The sequence below is a fragment of the Carassius gibelio genome, chromosome B3 (assembly GCF_023724105.1).
Source record: "Carassius gibelio isolate Cgi1373 ecotype wild population from Czech Republic chromosome B3, carGib1.2-hapl.c, whole genome shotgun sequence".
Lineage (NCBI taxonomy): Eukaryota > Metazoa > Chordata > Actinopteri > Cypriniformes > Cyprinidae > Carassius > Carassius gibelio.
In genome coordinates this window covers 26,617,757-26,638,282 of record NC_068398.1, presented here as the reverse complement: position 1 = coordinate 26,638,282, position 20,526 = coordinate 26,617,757, and the positions used below count along the sequence as shown (strand labels likewise).

The following is a 20,526-nucleotide window of genomic DNA, read 5'->3' as shown; positions in this document are numbered from 1 at the left end:
ATTTATACTGTTTAATGTTGAGAGATTTGAGGTGTGGTTAATTTTGATGAATGAGCACATATTTCAAGGTGGGATGTAAGGTAGTGACCAGTAGGGAGAGCTAGAGGAAAGGGAGAGCAATATTTTAGTGTAAGAAGCATAGACAGTAGTAGATTAAAGTGTGTTCACCCAGTGTGCGTCTTCAAATCTGATAAAATAAATATTACTCTGCCCATGTAAATCTCATGCCAAATTAGCAACCCTGCTTGCGATATGAAACAGTCTCAATCTCTGTAAGGTTTAATACGAAATGTAAACAATAAATACAGTTTTTGGCGCACTTAATGTGGCGTGAATCGTAAAATGCAGCTTTATTTAGGACTACTTATATTAGGACTACTTATATTACGCTTAGTGTAGTATTTAAGGTTAAATAGAGAAAGGGTTTCAAATTCCAATGCAAAGAAGTAAATTAGAGTTAGTTAACCCACTATAGGTACCTGTAAGGAAATAGCAAGTTTTTCATTTGAAGAAATATTTAGATATGATTAAACTCTAGATTTTTAAATGTGATATTTAAAAAAGTTCATACCTTCATAATGAATGCAACCAAATACAGAATTATCCCCAAGTTTAAGATGGTGTTATCATATATTATATAAATATGAGACAAATACTCACACAAAAGCATTTTTGCCCCAATATCTTGAAATGCATCATATTTGTCTTCTGTGTATCAATGCAAAATGACATACAAGCCTGAGGGTGTGGATAGTGCGTTAACTGCATTGAAATATTTGAATTGCATTAATTAATTTAAGTTAAACATATCCTTATGTGAATATTTTTTCATTTTTATATTCACTCAGATGCAAAGGCACTGGACCAGGAAGCAGCTTTCAGTTTCAATGCTGTGAGTGTGGGAGGGGAGTTATTACACCACAGAAAACTCAACATGGAGGAACACATCCACTTCCTGATGTTCAAATAATGCTGAAGATACGAAAGTCTCCTTCACGAAATGACTTTTTCAGAACATTCTAGAATCTGACTGACATCAAGCGATAAAACAGAGGAGGATGAAGAAACAGAGCTTTAAGAAGAGACAGCAGACGGGGTCGTCCTCCCATTCTAAGAAGAAGAAACAAGTCAAGAAACAAAACTCCCCCAGTAAGTCCAGAAACGATTTTTTACTAATGATGACAAAACAGTGATGAATCAAGTAGATGTTCTTTTTACACTGCCAAATGCACATTTAAACTGCCAAACATGTTATTGAGAAGATTTACATTTTTCAATTTTGATTTCACTTGTTTCAGAATCATCTTCAGGACAAAAAAACACTCAAAACAAATATCAACTTCCTGTTACATGTGGCTATAAAGAGGGTGTCCTGTATTTGAAAAAATATTATGATAGTAAGTGCAAAAACGTTTCTACATGTTCAAGATTTGAGTAATGTTTATTAAGAGCTACACATTTTTTTTTAATGTCTCAAGATTGTTATTCTGGAGCATTTAGAACATCCAGACGAAGCAAAGTAATTCCAGTAGTAGTTGAACATAGATCATTTTTCTGTCTTCAGAGCAGAAATGCATCTTCAGTGAGGAACAATGGTTCAAGCCCACTGAGTTTGAGAGGTTTGGAATGAAAGAGAAGAACAAAAAGTGGAGGACCAGCATCCTTTGCAGTGGGATTCCACTCCAGAAACTCATAGAGGTGCATAAGATTGGTTTCGATAACAGTTTTAACTAATGCACTAAACTGTTTTTTTTTTTTTTTCGGTTAATATGGACTTGGTGATTCACGAGTATGATCTTTTAGAAAATCATATTTTACAAAAACACAAATGAAATAAATAACATTTCCCTGAAACAAGAATGGACACAATATAGATAATATAAACAACTACTGTCATATACAGATACATGGGTTCATGACAAATTCTAAATTAGTTCTTTTTCTGTTCATAGGATGGATTTCTTTCAGCTTCAACCTTTAAAAAAAGCAGTGTTCAGGATGCAAAGGTTTGACTGCTTTTCGATCATTGTAGATCTGATTTCATGGAAAACTTAACCTTTCTAGGCTGAAGCTTTCAAATGTGTCTTAGAAGTGACAAAGATGTTCATCAAAATTTCGGTTGCACTTTATTTTGCAGTATGTGCACTTACAGTGTACTTACAGTGTAAAGAAAGTACTGGTAATATAAGGTGACTACATGGGCTAGGTTCAGGGTCAGTACATACTGTAGTTTTTACCTAATTTTTGTCATTACTATTATAAGTACAAAGTGTGTAAATGAGTAACAGTACTGTAAAATAAAATACTACCAAAAGTTCTCCTTTCATGTTCTGCAGAAGAGAAAAAGCTATGAGGGTTTGCAAAAACAAGGTGAGTAAATGGGGGAAGATTCCTTTAAATAAGATCATTACAACAGTTATTTAGAATAAGAAAAACTTTGTATTCTGTTTAGTGATATTTGTGTATTTGTTGTAGAATCACATGAAAAGATTGAAGACAATAAAGACGATGATGATGAAGACGAAGATGAGGACGACGCTATTGACATGAGCGTGTTTGAAGGTCCAGTCTTACCTGTTACATGTGGATCTGACTCTGGCATTCTACACAAATATCGATTTTCCACAGGTGTGTGAGTGGGAATGCTTTTATTACAGTTGTTATGAATATTAATATGTTTTCAGTGTTTTACATGCACAACTATAACATTTTTTGAAGACAAGTTATCTGTTTCAAACAAGCCAGGCTCATTGGAAATATGTGACTCTGCCTACATTTCTGCAAAACCTGAAATAACTTGCTGAAGATGTATTACGCTGCAATTTTTATCTGAGACCTCCACTAGAGGCACTATCAGGGTAGTTGTAGGCAGAGTCCCGTACTGCTTTTTCTCCTACATATCAACAATGAATGTAAATTCACTGCTTGACTGCAGTGGTACAAGACTTTCGCACTCAGTTTTGACTTTATTTCAGGGCGTTGTAGGAGATGCATAAGAACTGAGGATTTCTGGCTGACACCTGAGGATTTCATCAGACTGAACAAACCAGATGGAACATGGAAGAAAGACATTGTGTCCCATGGAATGCCTCTTGGGAAGCTTATAAAGGTAAAAGAAAATACTAAATAGTAAACATTTAAAATTGTGAAAATTTCTGATTTCAATTGATTCAATTCAGAGAAACAAACAAGACATTGTGACCCCATGAGGGTCCATTAACATTGTTTTTATATTCAATATTAAATCCTAGAAAAATCTGGGAGAGGTTTAGAGATCACATATGATTATGCCTGATGTTTGCACCGTATTTATATTGATACAATTAGAGTTCTTTTTTAATGTTATTTTTAAGTGTTTACATTAAAGGGACAGCTCACTCAAATATGGAAATCTTGTCTTCATTTACTCCCCCTCATGTTGTTCCAAACCTAAATGATTTTTTTCTTCTGTTAAATGTTGGTAACCAAACTGTCAATGGTAGCCATTGACTTCCATATTTTTGTTTTTCATACTATGCAAATGATTGTTGTTTGTTGTTGGTACACTCTTAAAAATAAACAAGTCGTTCATCAGTGGACCACTCCCAGGAAGGCGAACAAATATGTTTTCACGGATGCTTGGGCTGAACACATGGCTACAAAGATCTTGTCGTATAAAAGGTGTGAATTTCATCAACAACTTCAATCTTTTCTGGGGCCATAGACAACTTTTTAAACCAAATGGGCTCCACCCAAACAAACTTGGTGCTAGTTTGCTTAGGGAAAATATCTACTTCTTCCTCCGTCATCCTTCAGCAGAGTGTGTCTATCCATTCAGCACAGTGTCCGAGTCATCATGTGGTTGACATATCCCACAAGGACACTGATAACACCACGCAGCCAAAACAAGCACTGTTGATGGACACTATCCCAGCTGAGCCCTTACCACAGAGCTCCTCACAGACAGACTGTGATATATCAAAACAGCTACAAGATTCAGCACCCAGGCATGACTTTCTGGAAAACAGCCACCGGAAACACCAGAGACACAGCCCCGCTCACCGGACACATTATCCCTCTCTCCGGCATCTCCACTTCTTTGCTTCTCATAGAAAATAAAGGTTGATGTCCCATTTTATAAAGTGATGTGACCCATACTCAAAATTTGTGCTCTGCATTTAACCCATCCAAAGTGCACACACACAGAGCAGTGAACACACACACACACACACACACTGTAAACACACCCGGAGCAGTGGGCAGCCATTGATGCTGTGTGCCTGGGAGCAGTTGGGGGTTCCATGTCTTGCTCAAGGACACCTAAGTCATGGTATTGCCGGTCTGAGATTCGAACCCGCAACAAAACAAGAACACACGGGAAGAGCAGACTCTGGAAGGTATCATTCATACGACAAGGACTCCGTGACAAAGACTCAGACAGACCGGGTATAAATACACAGAAGGATAATGGGGAAACTGGAGACAGGTGAGGGAACAATCAATTAACTAAAACAAGGAGGAAGGTGACCAAATAAGGGAACAGGAAGTGATAAGATGACAGACACTGTGGGAACGGAGGACACCTAGTGGACACCCAGGGAACACAACCCAGACACTGTGACAAGAAGACAGCTGCAGTGCAACAGTCCTCAATGAAGCAGCCCCTCCTAACTTCACTTACACGCAGGACTGTTAGGAGAGGTGGAGGTGTAGCTGCTCTATTTAAAGATATCTATCAATAAAAGCAAGTGTCATTTGGTCAGTACTTGGCTTTTGAATATCTAGGGATTGTGCTGAAAGGTGCTCCACACATTATGTTTATTATTATTTACAGGCCTCCAAAATACTCTCCAGCTTTTGTTGAAAAGGTCACAGAAATGCTATCAATGGTTTCCTCAGAGTTTGACTGTTTTGCTATTGTGCAATATCTGAACTGATTGCACTGTATTTTCTCTGTTTTTTTTATGTAAAATAATTTTCGAACTGTTTTTAAATTCATTTTAAATAAGTAAACTTTTTAATCATTTTAAAAGTTAAAAAATTGCTTTTTATTTTTGTTATTATTTGTCTTCATAATTATTTTACTTTGTTTTATGTAAAGCACTTTGAATTACCATTGTGTACGAAATATGCTATATAAATAAACTTGCCTTCTTTAAAAGAACCATCTCTTTCTGGCCTTTTTATAATCGGAAGAACCTTCTTTTCCCGCAAAAACTTTCAGATGTTAAAGGTTCTTTATGGAGCCATTTAGATAAAAATATTATTCTATGGCATCACTGTGAATCCCCTTTATTTTCTAGTGTATGGCAAGGTCTGATCAAATGATTGTGCAGTATACACAATTCTAATGTGCTTTCACATACTTTCAGAAAAGAGTTTTGGAACCACATGCAGTCAACTGTGATTGTGAGATCTGCCAAGAACCGGATCAGAACCAAGTAAGATAACTTCCCTCTCAATTACAGTCATGTCAAAGCATCAACAAGACCACCAAAATCTCATCAGAACTGCTGATGAATTTGATGAGCTGATGAGAATTTCTACAGTGTGCTCCATAACATATAGAGTAGTTTATTTCTGAATGAACTCTTGTCGCAGCTGAATGATGACGTGTGTTTCGTGTGTAACTCTGATGGAGAGCTTTTGTGCTGTGACGAGTGTCCACGAGCTTTTCATTCACGCTGTCACCTACCAGCTCCAGACGGAGACTCACATGGGTAAGAGACAAAGAAATCATGCTGGATTACACAGACTAAACGTGGCTGTGTAACACTGTGTGTTTTGTGCGTACAGAAGCCAGTGGAGCTGCACATTTTGTGTGATGAAGAAGATGGACAGTTCTAGTCAAAGAACCCAAGAGAATGTTTTGAGCAGTCCAGTCTCTCAGTACACACTGGTAAAGTTCATGCAATTTTTTAGCCCATAAAGTGGAAGTCAGTGGGGTCCAAAACAACATTTATTTCATTGTAAAGGGAAAAAATGTAACACTTAGGTATGTTTGTTGTTTGTTCTAGCACTGCCAGTATCTGCTTTTACACCTGCTACACGAGAGCAAGACTGACCTGTGTGCCAATGTAAATATAATCTGCCTGTTTGTCTGTCCTGCTCTGGATCATTTAAATATTTAAAGCTCTTATACATGGTGTACATTCATGTGACGTCTGCCCTGCGGGTGTCCAGGCTCCAGGATACAGTGAGAACATCTGTGGTCCCATGATGCTGGGCAGAGTGAGAATGAACTTGGAGAATAATGACTATCAAACAGTGCAAGAGTTTATCACAGCGATTGAATACGTTTTCCACCACTGCACCGCCAACAGGGTGAGTTTGGAAATGTAGCTAATCAATTTATTCTAAATAATTATGAATAATTAATATTTAATAAATTGATACATTTTTGATAAAAGCTTTTCTTCTATAGACTAAATACAGTCTTTTTCCCCATTTCTTTTCCTGTAGGATAATGACTTCAGTAGAATGACCTTTAGGCTCAAGGAACTGTTTGAAACAGTCTTTAAGCCCCTGTAACATCACAACCTTAAAAAGAAGTATTTTATTAGAATGTATGATAACATTTGTGAGTATTGTACAGAAATTATAAGTTAAGGAAAATATATTTAGACAATATTTGATGGAGTTCAGTTATAAACAATTATGTGCAGTGTATTCAACACCACCTTTTAATAAAAAGGTTTTAACTCTGAGTGTTATTTACTTGTATATAAATATATACTGTGTGTGTATATATATATATAGGGTTAGGAGGAGGGGTTGCATTGAACATGGTGAGGTGGGGAATATTCATTAATATTCTTCTTAAATAATAATAATAATACAATCTCATACAATAGAAAATAGAATAAACAATAGAAAAACTGTGTGTGTGTGTGTGTGTGTGTGTGTGTGTGTGTGTGTGTGTGTGTGTGTGTGTGTGTGTGCGTTTGTGTGTGTGTGTGCGTGCTCTTGTTTTTGTCACATATCAGGACACAACTCTGTATAATGACACGTGTATGACACAGGTATTACAAGAAGATGGTGACTTATGAGGACATAACCCATGTCCACATTTTTCAAAACGCTTATAAATCATACAGAATCAGTTTTTTTTTTTTTTTTTTTTTTTTTTTGAGAAAGTAAAAATGCAAAAAGTTTCCTGTGAGGGTTAGGGTTAGGTGTAGGGTTGGTGAAGGGCCATAGAATATACATTTTATTACGCCTATGGGATGTCCCCACTTTTGACAAAAACAAACGTGTGTGTGTGTGTGTTTCAGGTCATTAAATAGGCTGATCTACAAAATAATCATCCAAAGAAACTGATGTCCCTCCTTTACTTGGACCAATTTATAGCACAGTCCATTACCATCAGCAAAAGTATTACATTATATTCTTTTTGTGAATGTTTAATCTGTTTTTATAGTTTGATTTTCGATCAGATCCACACTTCTATCCTTCATCTCTCATTTGATCCTGTCAAAATAAATATGGCACTACCCTGGCTTATATGTGTCAAGAGTGTGTAGGAAGGAGATACCAATCAGACCGCTCATGGTGGTGAAATCCCTCCATTTCATGCTATTCAAATTATGCAGATGATTCTTTTATAAAATTACTGTGTCTTACAATGATTTCTAATGTCAGTTTCCCTTTGTGTGCCAGTACATAGGTTAGAGAGGGGGTAAAAAAATCATTTTTTTTTCTGTAAAGCAAAAATGTATATGTCCAGAATCATAGAGACAATGGCATAGGCCTAAATTATAATCCTAGAATGAAATTTATTTTCATGTTATCCGATTTTTTAACAACAAATATATTTTGTACCAAAGGCGGCGTTTTGCCCTGTTTAGCGTTTTTATATTTTTTATATGTTATATATATTCTATATGTTGATGCTAACTGGATAGCTAACTACCTGATGCTAACTTAAGGTAATTTTAAATATGAAGTTCACATATATTTATTCAACCACCTAGTTGGTATACATTTGATGGAATAACAGAGTTACTACAGTGGGGGCGTTTTACCCCACAGACTAGGTTTAAAATAAAATTACATTCTGAAAAAAAAATTTAGGCTAATTATATTTTTCTTAACACGTAGGTTACTCCCTATTTACAGCCCTTATTCGCATAGGTCTAACCTTGATATTGTACACACACGCACACACACACAAAAAATTTTTTCTTGCTGCTGAAATTTGGATCACTCTCTGTAAAATCTTTTTTCTCTCAGGTAGTCTACATCACCAGTGTACACTTCTGCATCACTATTGTCAACGCAGTCAAAAGCAACAACAAAAATGTATCCTGACCATTGTGGGGAAAACCAGTAGGAATTCATTTTGACCCCACTATATAATACACGCTTTGAGACATTTTAAAGTTAGTTTGCCTGCACCAAAGTGTAAACAAAAGAAAAAGGTCATGAATCCCAACTTCGCACATCCCTGACGGAATTAACAAGAACTGGAAAAATGGTAATCACTATTAGTTTCGTTTCGTTTCTCTTACTGTAAGTTTCATTTCTGACTCCGAGTGAGTGAAGCGAGTGAGGTGAGGTCAGTTTATCCTCCAGTCTCAGGAATCATCTGACGGTACGTGTTATACTAATCTGACTTCTTTATCTTTTGCGATTAACGATATTTTATACCCCGGAGTCCGCGATTTATATTTACACCATGTTACATTACATTGTGTTTTGTACTTCATTTAATGTATGAATTTATTTTAAATACCGAATGCAAACTAAATGAATAAAAACGCACAAAAACAAATACTTAAGTAAACAATTGCAGCAGAAACAGCGTCTCAAAAGATTGACAGTTCCAAAGCCACTAGCAGAAGTTTCTAGGATTGATAAAAGTTTGATTTTCTTATTGGCAGGCAGGTGTTTGTTAATAATTTATTATGTTTACATTTGATATCTGTACCAGCTAGCTACAGCAGGTCCAGCAATCTGCTTTCTCCAGGGCCCTTTATCTCACAGCAAATAGTAGTAGGCTACAAGTCATCAACACACTGAAGGATACAAATGAATTACGCTCAGACATTACCTAAGAAAATCAGGGAAGCACTGCTTGTTCTTCTTATTTGCCTGTGTGGGTGAGGTTAAAAGACTGGTGCAATATAATAGACTGAACAGTAAGAGGTGAATATTTCATTTGGCTGTGTGCCAAAGGTAAGGTGGCAGGTGTGTTGTGTTGTTTTTCAAAATATTATGCTAATAACAATGTTGGTCATTGTACACATAGGCTACTTTTAATATGTTGTACTATTGGCAATGGTGATTAAGAGCTATATATATTTTTTTATTTATTCCAGTTTTTAGAAAATGAAGGTTCCATAAAAATAGCGTCGGTGAAATTTAAATTTTTAAAATGTTGCAATCACAATTGAGGTTTTACACATTAAATTATGTCAGAGCTAGAGCCTCTTGCTCAAATATTGATTATTAGACAAGTGTTGGTTGTAAGTTTTTTTTTTTTTTTTTTTTTTTTTTGTCTGTAAGCAGATGACAGCGTTGCAAGTATTCATATCATGTGACATATAGTAATAATGCATGCAACTGTACTTCCTGTTGTGTTTGCATTTATAGAGTATGAATTATCTTTTAGTAAATCAGCTTTTGATTTTCTTTAATTGTATCAGGCTGACTTGTATGGCATTTTTTTTTTTTTTTTTTTGCCTAATTTTTCTCAGTCAATCACAGTGCTCTCTGATGCAGTTATCCTGATTTAAGCTGGAAAAGGGATCGGTCTGATCTACTTTAGGACATCATCATGGGCAAGCAAACAAATCCATAATCATCATCTTTATGACCAATTTAGTAAGCACATTGTCTTTGCACATGCAAGCTAAAGTATTATATTTTCATGTTACAGGTTCTCTTTTATCAAAGGCTGATAATAAAGACACTAAAAAAACGTCTACACATTGTCAGGAATCAGCACTAAGGAAAAGAAAGAGTAATGAGTCATTCCAAGAGAGTAAGTGCAATTTCTTTCTAACTTACATTTTGTTTTAATGCATATAAGGAAGGTTGACCATTAGCTCATCTGCACTGACAGATTTCACAAATATTAAACACAGTTAAACAGGCAATATTTCTAAATCTTGTTTTTATCCCTGAATTTATTCATTAGACAATTGAGGAATAAACCATTCATTATAAAGAGGCAAATAAACACAAGACATACTTGTAATATGAGGTTTAGTACAAGCTAGATAGGAAGACATCAAGGAAAGAGAATGCAAAGATATTTATTTTATTTATTTTTTTTATTTAGAATGAAGTCAAATGGGAATAAAAGAAATGAGTTTTTAGGTGTCGCTTGAAAAATATAGATAAAGAGAGGTGTGACATGGGCCCTTTTGGACTCGTTGAAGACCAGGCTTGGCACTGCAGTATAGGGCTGAAATGATTAGTTTACATTACATTATCCACAACAACATTTTGTTGAAGACATTTTTTTTGTCAAGTTGTCATTTGATCTCATATGACCTGATGCAAGCCTGCAATAATGCGGTTAGTCCAGTGTGGGACTGTAGTGCAAGATTGTAATTCGGCCCTCCTGCATGCAATTCAAGAGAAGAAGACAGGCAGGGAAACCTTTATGGGGCCCTAAGCAGAATTTTATTTTATTTTTTGCAAATATGACTGATTATTGTCAGTGCTTGGTTATTCGCACACTATAAATCTAACAAACCCATTATCAGTTTTATTTGCTGTAGCTGTTTTGATTACATCATACCAATGTTTTTACCCTTCAATGATTTTTAACTGTAACCGTAGCAAACTTACAAGAGAAGTCAGGTGTTAATTTGCACTTTAACATTTAAAGTCTTACACTAAGTGGCATGTGTAGTGTGGTGTACTGAAAAGTAGCTAAATAAACCAGCAGACAATGCATTTACAGAACAAAATTTTATTTTAACAACATAAATTATCATAAACAGTAGCAAGCAGTCTGTACATAAAAAACAACAACTCTAAATAAAAAAATTGGCTAAATGAGACATAATGATAATTGCATTTAATAGTAAAGACCCCAAAGGTAGGCTAAGGTAAATAATGTTAAGCTGTTAGGTGCCAATTTTATGAAACAGAATTGTTGTATTACAAAAATATATACCAGGAAAGTTTTTTTTTTTTTTTACACAGAAGACAAAAAACGTATTATTATATTATATAATTATATTATATCAGGGTTGCCATTTGCCAACATTGGTTGCCTGGCTGGAGTGAGATGCATGACTATATATATACAAGACTTTTAAGATGAAAATGATAACACTGTTAACACTAGATGGCAGCACAGGATCAATCATCAACTCAATATTAGCTTGGCTTTATTATAAAATGACTACTGTACCAAATTTTTGTACTTTAATGTACTAAAGTATGAAAAAATGAGTTAATTATTAATGGTATAATAATTAAATAATAATGCATTAAGTATTTTATATTTAACAGTAGCTGCTAAATATATTCAGCCAGCAGACTTGTCGCTGCTGTAGTGAGTGACATGACATTCAGCCAAGTATGGTGACCCATACTCAGAATTCATGCTCTGCATTTAACCCATCCAAAGTGCACACACACAGCAGTGAACACACATCCGAAGCAGTGGGCAGCCATTTATGATGCGGCACCCGGGAGGATTAGCACCCTAATCCAACTTTGCAAGAACAGTCAGGTGCTTGTCACAGCCTTTAAGTATGTTTTCATATTTAAAGGATTTTATCTAAATCTAAATCCCAAATGCAGACGTGGTTATATTTTAACGTGGTGTGATATGCAAGGTAAGATAAAAACACAGTATAAGTCATTATAATCAGTAATTGTGTCCCCATTTAATGCAACAAATGCCTCATTTGTAATGGGTTTTATTGGTTTTGTCTCATCACGCTGGGACACAACACCACAGTATGGTGAGGGGCGTAACATTTCTGTCACACGCTTGAGGCATTCGGCCAATCACAAAGCACTGGATAGCTGGCCAATCAGAGCACACCTCGCTTTACAGACCGATGAGCTTTGTAAAAATCAACATGCTTCAGAAAGGCAGGGCATAGAGGAGCAAAAATAATGCACATTATATGGAACATAATTAGTTTTTTGAACCTTAAACCGCATAAACACATTGCATTACAGATAAACAATATAATGTTCTTTTTAGCAACATCATATAACCCCTTTAAAGCCACTAAATCCTAATGTAATATATCTCAAAACACACTACAGAATACCATTATTTAATGGTTTTAATGGTAAAAAGTTGATGTTTTGTAATGGTATTTGTACTGGAAACCGTTAGAATTTCTGTGATGGTTTCTATTGTTTTTTGTCAGCAGGGTCACCAAGGCTTTTGTGATGTTATTTTGCCATAAATGTGACATGATTGCTGTAATGTGAGATCATATCGACTGTTTGCAATCGTGGTGGGCCTATTTGGGAGAAAATCCAGGGCCGTTTTTCACTCCTAGTCTGTCCCTGAGTTGAACTATGGCCACTTTAGTAAAACCATGGTTCATTTTCATTAGGGACTGCCAGTGACAGGCTGTTGCATGCATAAAATACAATACATTCTAGCAGTGTATGATTTATATTACATTACAGAATAGAACATGATCAATATGAACCTTAATGTAGGCTATAATTTAAATAAATTTAATTGCACAAATTATTTAGACTACCATTTCAGTTTGTTTATTGTGAAATAACTCAAACACACGTTTTTTTTCTGTCCTCTGGTAAGCATTGTTCTGAGCTGCCTTTCCCAAAAACATTAATGCTTTCTTATGAAACGCATCCCTGTTTGAATGCACTGTCACAAGTGAGTGAATGCTCTCTGTGATTAATTGGTTCTGCCTTAAGTTGCATGTGTTCAGATGAGCAGGAAATATCCTAACAGGTTTTTTTTTTGTCCAATTCAATGCATATTGTAAGTAATATTGTGATACATTACATTTATTCACTTAGCTGACACTTTTATCCAAAGCGACTTACAATTGCTATTTATATCAGAGGTTGCACGCCTCTGGAGCAACTAGGGGTTAAGTGTCTTGCTCAGGGACACATTGGTGTCTCACAGTGGATTCGAACCCGGTTCTCTTACACCAAAGGCATGTGCCTTATCCACTGCGCTAACACCACCCCCACATCACTTTATTTGAGTATCGATACTTTTAATATATTGATATATCGATATTAGGGATCGGTACACACATCCCTACTTCACAGCCAAATCTGCCAAAAACCGAAAAATCTGAGTCTACTGATTAATCAGTGAAATGATAGATTAGTCATTCTAATAATCGTTAGATTAATCGATGATCAAAATAATAATTTGTTGCAGCCCTACAGCAATAGCACTATACATAAATAGCAACAACTGACTAATTCAAGACATTAATTAATGACTTCCAGGATTCAAGAATTCATCATTTAAGAATTAAGATTGTATGATTACACATGTTTTTTTTGTTTTTGTTTTTTTGTGAGAAGCAGATGTTGAGCAATTGTAATTGGTTTAATTTCTGTTACAGCAACTTTAAAAAAACAAAGAAGTGACTTTGCCCCAGAGAGTAAGTACAACCGTATGACTAAACATTTGATACCATCTTTTTCCATCAGAGTAATAGTTATATATATATATTCTATATAGCATAGTACCATTTCAACATTTACCATTGATTAACATTAACAGATGTTTATCAAATGTTTACACACGTTTACTGTTTTGGCTTTTTTATTTTAGGCAGTCAATTTCAAATGAAACCAGGCAATAACAAGGTAAAATTGTATCCCACAAATACACTACATAGCAGATTATGAAAATAAAATTATGCATGAAATTGAATAATGAATTAATTGATGATATACAGCTTTCCCTCTAAGTGACAGATTACATTTAAATTTTAACTTTAAAGGGTTAGTTCACCCAAACATGAACATTTTACCATCAATGCTCACCCTTATGTCATTCCAAACCTGTTTGACCTTCATTCATCTTTAAAACACATTTATTATTATTACTTTTTTTATGAAATCCGAGAGCTTTCTGAGTGTTCAGTGGTTTGGAATGACATGAGAACAATTAAAGAAATTTCATTTTCTATTTCTTTACTATTTATGCAGCATTTGTGAACTTCATTGATTAGACTTCATTCCACATAAATTGAATACATTTTAAATGTATTTGATTAAATATGAATATAGGATATGAACAGCTCTTTTCTATTTTATCAGGGAAAAGACACTGAACATGGAGTGAAGGGGCTAGCCCAATATGAAGACAAAGAAAGCTGCAAACGGGAAAACATCAATCAACTCGTTGGTAGGCTTAATCTCTTGGGCAAGTTCCACAGCAAACTAAAATCACACACCTTCCTGCAGGTATCTGCCCCTTCATTACAGAGGTATGAACCTTGTGAGGAGAGGAACATGGTTCAAACTTATATACAAAGACTCCTGATGACAGATTACAGAGCAAGATACATCCCAGTAAAAGAAAAACCCAGTGAGGTGTTCAACACACAAAGAACCATGGCGTTAGATAAAGGAAAGACCGATGCTTTTGAGAAAATTTTCAAGAGGTCTGCACCTGAACAAACAAATGAACAGAGTAGAATCCAGCCCATTCACCCAATGGACATTCAGATGATAGTGTACCTCTATGCAGATCATTTCCTACGTCAGCTCATGGTAACAAAACTCTCACAGTGCCAATATGCTCTTCCTCTGCTTGTGCCCAATCCATTCACCCAAGAGATTGAATTTCCCCTGTGGACCTTCCGACAAATCAAGAAAAGTTGGAAGTCACACAAAAGAAACATTAGCAAAAACCAGACAATCCCCCAGGCTGGGACACCTATGGTTGCATTTTTTAGGTTTTCTGAAGTTTCTGCATCCAAATCTGAATTAATGAACAATCTGCTCAATGAACGGCATAACACATTCTTTCACAGAAACTGTTGTGGAAGCAGCAAATCCCGCCTGCTGATGGATGGAGTGGTTGAGATCGCCTGGTACTGTCCGTCGGGAGATAAAAACGATAAATTCACAGACTGTGTTGCATTCTGTAATCTTCATGGTGATGCTCAATCTCATGAGACACAGCTAAAAATTCTGACTAAAGACTCTTCAATAAATGTAGTGCTTTTGCCAAATCTTGATAAGAGTGACAAAAGTATGGCAATGGTGGAAACGCTCTACAGCAGCACAAAGCCTCTCATTTGCCTTCTGACTGAAGATGACTCAGGTGTTAAAAAGCTACAGGAAGGCAAATATACAATTGGCCTGAAACAAAGAAATAAATCTGATGTATCTGAGGATGTCAGAAGAGCCATCAAAGACTGCCTCTCAAAACCACTGTCAGTTTTTAAACTTATGAATATTGGCAAACACACAGGAATCAAAGTAGACGAGAATGACGATGACTGCAGGGGAGGAAAGAAGACAGCAGAGTGGATGATAAGACTGCTGGAGGGGAAGGAACTGTTCAACATCAAAGAAACATTTCTGCCTTGTCAGGGAAAACTGTGGCACGACTGGTGTCTGAAGAACAAAGAACTACATCGACCTCAAGGGGATAACATCGAAATGCACAATAGCCAAAAACAAACAGAAATGCACAAGATCCGGGAGCAGCAGAAAGCATCTGGCGTCAGTAATTTCATGAAGTTGTTTATTGATCAAATTTATTCCAGAAACGTTGACGAGAAGACGTATTTCCTTAAATGGCTTGGGATCCTTCTGGATGAGTACACTTCAGAAGACCTCTCCGTTCTTCATCACACATATGATGAAAAATGGTCAAAAGTGCTGGATTTGAAAAAGAAACACAATAAATCTGAACATCTCGCGGTAGAACAGTCACAACTAGAGATGCTCTCTGAGAAACTGAATGCAGCAACATTTGGCTTGGAGCATATCCTTCGTGAAATCGGGCAGATATATGAATCAGATGTATGTGTTAAGAAAAATACAGGATCTAGATGTAAAATAGACGTCAGGTCTCTCCCACGGATTGTAGCAGAGCTCATGATCTCTGGATACCCACTGGAGCTGATGGATGGTGATGCAGCTCATGTGCCTCTGATTTGGGTTCAAGCAGTTTTAGGGGAACTTATCAAAATCCTGGGAGACCAGAGAGTCTTCGTGTTGTCTGTTTTAGGGATTCAGAGCACTGGGAAATCCACCATGCTGAATGCCATGTTTGGACTGCAGTTTGCAGTCAGCGCTGGAAGGTGCACCAGAGGAGCCTTCATGCAGCTGGTCAAGGTGTCTGAAGAACTAAGAAAACAGTTCGACTACATTCTTGTCGTAGATACTGAGGGTCTTCGAGCTCTGGAGTTGGCTGGCAGGTCAACAAGAAATCATGATAATGAAATGGCAACGTTTGTTGTTGGTCTCGGAAACATGACTCTGATCAATATCTTTGGTGAGAATCCAGCTGAGATGCAGGACATCCTTCAGATTGTTGTTCAAGCCTTCCTGAGGATGAAGAAGGTACGCCTGAACCCCAGCTGCATGTTTGTGCATCAGAATGTTGGAGACATCACAGCAGGTGAGAAGAACATGGTAGGGAAAAGGCGCTTGCAGGAGAAACTAGATGAAATGACTCAACTAGCTGCTAAAGAAGAAGTCTGTGATGCAGAATGTTTCAGTGATGTCATCAAATTTGATATAAAGACTGATGTGAGGTATTTTGCGCAGCTCTGGGAAGGCAGCCCACCCATGGCACCACCCAATCCATGCTACAGTGAAAATGTGCAGGAGCTTAAGAGCACCATTCTGTCCCATGCCTCACAATGTAGTGGTGTAACACTGACACAATTCAGAGATCGTATTGGAGACCTCTGGAACGCTCTTCTGAATGAAAACTTTGTTTTCAGCTTCAAGAATACTTTGGAAATTGTCACATACAGGAAACTGGAGGAGGAGTATGCGAAGTGGACCTGGAGTCTCAGAAGTGCCATGTTGGAGACTGAAGACAAATTGCACAACAGAATCAACAACAGACAACTGCAAAAAGTTGAAATTAGAGAACTGGAAGAGGTGATGGCAAAGACTTTTGAAGAGGTGAAAAGCTCCATGAAACATTACTTCGAAGAACACAAAGAAAAGGAAATGCTGATCCAGTGGAAACTGAAATTCCAGGAGAAAATCAAGCACCTTCATGGGGAGCTTGTGAGAGATGCAAAGAGGAAGCTGGAGAACATAATCTCTCAAAAGGAAGCTCTCACCAAACTGGATGGAAAGAAAACACTGCATGAAAGAAGACTCCTAGAGAAGAGTAAAGAGCTTGCATTCAGTCTTAAGCACACTGCTCTGGATGAGAATGAGTTGAGAAGACTATTTGAATCAGTTTGGGAAAAGTGGGTCTCTGAGCTGACAGCAGATGTTCCACCTTTTAAAGAAATCAACATAGAAAATGATGTAATTACAATCTTAAATGAAATGCATGAAGCAGCACTTGTGCGAAGCAGATTTAATAAGTTTGGAAACATCTTTCAAGTGTCTGATTTTATCATGTATGTAAATCCCATCAAAAAAGCTGGCAGAAATCCCAATGTTACTTCCCTGTTACCCCTAGAAGAGCAAGAGTCAATAAAACAACTGATGCACAATGTCCTTCGTCAAACCGAGTATCGGGTGAAGTCTAAATCAGTTTCAAAGACTGGTTATAATTCAAGTTATATACAGGAAATTGCACAACTTGTAAAAGATTCCGTTGGAGGGCACAAGTGCATGTACACAAAATATGAGTTCAAAAAAGAGTTCATTGTTGATTTGACACTTTATATGTGCCAACAGGCAGGTATCAGGTTTGCAGAACTTCATCAGGTTTTCAGAGAGGCTAATGATCCCTGGATTTATTTAGAAAAGAAGAAACCAGAATACTACAGCGTCTTCCAGGGATTCTGCAAAGGTGCAACATCTGCTGCCGTATTTGGCGCCTTGATATGTAGTGAGCTGAAAATACCCATTCTCCAGAGTGTCTACAACAAGACTGCAAACGATCTAGCAGGAGAGATGCGGACCAATATTCCAGCTTTCAAAGGCAACAGGTCAAACCTAGAGAAACACATTCTGAAAACACTAGCAGAGGAGGAGGACTTTTACAAATTTATAGAGTACATTAATTATCCTCGGGACCACTTTGAAGATTTTATCCAACGTGAAGTAAAAGCATACATAACAGAGGGTAACTCCTCATCTGTTGCAATGATTAAAGGGAACATCAGACACAAGGAGCAATGTGTCATCACGGCTGCTGAAACTGCAACAGCTGAAGTCTTGAGTAATGGTGGAGATGCCAATATGTGGCTGGAGATCTTCTCAGACTGTCTGAAAGACGAGCTTGAATACAGTAAAGAACATCTCACTGGCAACTGCTGTCAGGACATTACTGACTTTGAACTTTTAGAGAAGGTTGTAAAGAAAGAACTTCACCCCATAATAGCAGAGTTGAACAGAACCTTAACAAAAACCTCTGATATTGAAATGAAAATGTTCAGGGAACAGCCAGACGAGGTTTTGATTGAACATTTCTGCCAATGCTGCTGGGAACAGTGTCCCTTCTGTAAAGCCATATGTATTAACACAATGGAGGACCATCCTGGAGATCATATTGTCCCCTTCCATCGTAACTGTGGGATGAATGGGATGTTTTATAAAGGTACAACCAATCTAAGTTTGAGTTTTTGCACATCTGCAGTGGCAAGTGATCGTCACTTTTACCCTTCCACTAACCCAGACAGGACAGTACCATGGAAATATTACAAAACAGCTGGTCCTAAGTATGCAAACTGGTCCATCACACCTGATTTCTCAGAGCTGCCATACTGGAAGTGGTTTGTATGTCGATTCCAGTCAGATCTGGAGAAGTACTATAACAAAACTTTCAAAGGATCTGGTGAGATTCCACATTCATGGAGATCCTACACAAAAGAGGATGCTATTGAGAGTTTGGATAAATACCTGTAATTCACAATTTGGAGTAAAACTTGCATATTTCCTGCATAAATCAAATATAGGTAATTATGAATTTACTGTTCTATTTGTAAATTTTTAATGATGGAGAGTACTTTATATGACATGTAACGCTTACTTTTCATACAGATTGATTATAAGGCACTTAGCCAAAATGCCCTTAAAAGGTTTTGTGTTGCAATAAAGAGCGTTTTAATAAAATTCTGCCAGATTTTAAAATAATTTAAACATGAAAATGATCATTGTAACTTTTTTCCTTCAATACACATAGCCTTTTTTTTTCCTGCTTCTAATAAAATAAATACAAATATGATTGCCTGTTTCTTACAACTTACACATTTATTGTATTTATTATATTATATTATTATAATTATTATATTAATAAAATCAAAGTACAAAAAGTATAGAAAGTGGGCCTACCTAGTATATATTTACATCTGGCCAGTAGCCTAATTTGATATTCTTGTTTTCTCATCATTCTCTCTCTCTCTCACACTTGTTCCCTGTTCCCTTTCCTTACTTTTGGTCTGCGGAATTTGCATCGCGAGCTCCGCCACGCAGAGCGGGTATATAAGGAGCAGCGCAAGCAACTCACATTCAAGCTTTCATTTCGGAGCCGAGCACATCGCTTGCTGCTTTCACCGGAGTGTTTACAATCGAGTCGATTCAGGGTTTCCTGCGACAGCTCCCACGTTCCCCTGAGCGCTTCAATATTTCTGAAAGAGTTTTCTCTTTTCACAAAAGTGTAACGGGTCGATTTGCGTCTTTTTAAAGATTTTATTTCGCCCGTGTGTTTCTGGGTGCGGTTGATACATTGCTCCTTGTGATGGCCATGATCGCTGTGTCACGTGTCTGGGTTTCCAGCACGCTGAGCCAACCTCCTCGGGCCATATGCCCCTCACATACACCGCAGCCAGTTGAGTTTCCGGATGAGTTTGCTGGACCCTCTCAGGCTCTTGACATCTCATTCTGGGCTCACGAAGAGGACCGTATGTTGTTTGCTGCATCAAGGCGGGCTTGAGTCCTCGGGAGATGAGGATTCGGCTGGGTTGCCTCTCTCGGGAGTGCCAGCGTTGTCCGAGTCTGATCCCGAGCTGATGGCCGTGCTTTCGCGGGCAGCGGAGAGCATCAGGCTTGAGTGGAATCCTCCGCCCTGTCCTGAGTGCTTGAGTCTGGATAATTGGTTCCTGGGGGCTGATCATGCGGATCGCCAGCACCCCCCTCTGGTTCCTTTCTTCCCGGAAGTGCAACAGGAAGTAACCAGTTCATGGAAGGCACCTTTAACTGCCCGAAACCGCTCTGGTACTTCCTCCGCCTTCACTGCCCTCGATGGCGGGGCGGCCAAGTGGTATGCTGGGATTTCCTCGGTGGAGCGTTCTGTTGCGATGCAACTGTGTCCGCAGAGCACCTCCGCTATGTGTGGTGGTCCCAAGTTGCCCTCCAAGGCCTGTAAGTTCTCATCCACGCTTGTGGCCAATGCTTACAGAGCTGCGGGTCATGCCACTTCTGCCCTGCATGTCACTTCAGGTCTATCAGGCCAAGCTGCTC

At 37.5% G+C, this 20,526-nt stretch overlaps 2 protein-coding genes across 2 annotated transcripts; both read left to right on the top strand.

Annotated features, from left to right (window-relative positions):
• Positions 1-908: 908 nt before the first annotated feature.
• Positions 909-6,686, top strand: LOC127953939 (nuclear body protein SP140-like protein). The gene is made up of 13 exons (XM_052553310.1): positions 909-1,149; positions 1,299-1,397; positions 1,565-1,698; positions 1,953-2,006; positions 2,337-2,370; positions 2,476-2,628; positions 2,976-3,109; positions 5,352-5,420; positions 5,581-5,699; positions 5,776-5,878; positions 5,997-6,056; positions 6,163-6,303; positions 6,442-6,686. The coding sequence occupies exons 1-13, from the start codon at positions 1,059-1,061 to the stop codon at positions 6,508-6,510; spliced, it is 1,260 nt and encodes a 419-aa protein (XP_052409270.1). The 5' UTR covers positions 909-1,058; the 3' UTR covers positions 6,511-6,686.
• A 1,489-nt stretch (positions 6,687-8,175) lies between these two features.
• On the top strand, positions 8,176-19,296 carry zmp:0000000912 (interferon-induced very large GTPase 1). Its single transcript, XM_052553016.1, has 6 exons — positions 8,176-8,572; positions 9,678-9,761; positions 9,860-9,964; positions 13,527-13,565; positions 13,739-13,773; positions 14,230-19,296. Exons 2-6 carry the CDS (start codon positions 9,758-9,760, stop codon positions 18,970-18,972), a joined length of 4,926 nt encoding a protein of 1,641 aa, XP_052408976.1. The 5' UTR covers positions 8,176-8,572; positions 9,678-9,757; the 3' UTR covers positions 18,973-19,296.
• Positions 19,297-20,526: the final 1,230 nt, after the last annotated feature.

Bases quoted from the DNA above. Each gene is read 5' to 3' on its own strand.
- LOC127953939 (XM_052553310.1), top strand. From the start codon at position 1,059: ATGAAGAAACAGAGCTTTAAGAAGAGACAGCAGACGGGGTCGTCCTCC. The intron at 3,110-5,351 runs GTAAAAGAAAAT...ACATACTTTCAG, and splicing joins CTCTTGGGAAGCTTATAAAG to AAAAGAGTTTTGGAACCACA. The intron at 5,700-5,775 runs GTAAGAGACAAA...TTGTGCGTACAG, and splicing joins CCAGACGGAGACTCACATGG to AAGCCAGTGGAGCTGCACAT.
- zmp:0000000912 (XM_052553016.1), top strand. The intron at 13,566-13,738 runs GTAAGTACAACC...TTTTTATTTTAG, and splicing joins AAGTGACTTTGCCCCAGAGA to GCAGTCAATTTCAAATGAAA. The intron at 13,774-14,229 runs GTAAAATTGTAT...CTATTTTATCAG, and splicing joins TGAAACCAGGCAATAACAAG to GGAAAAGACACTGAACATGG.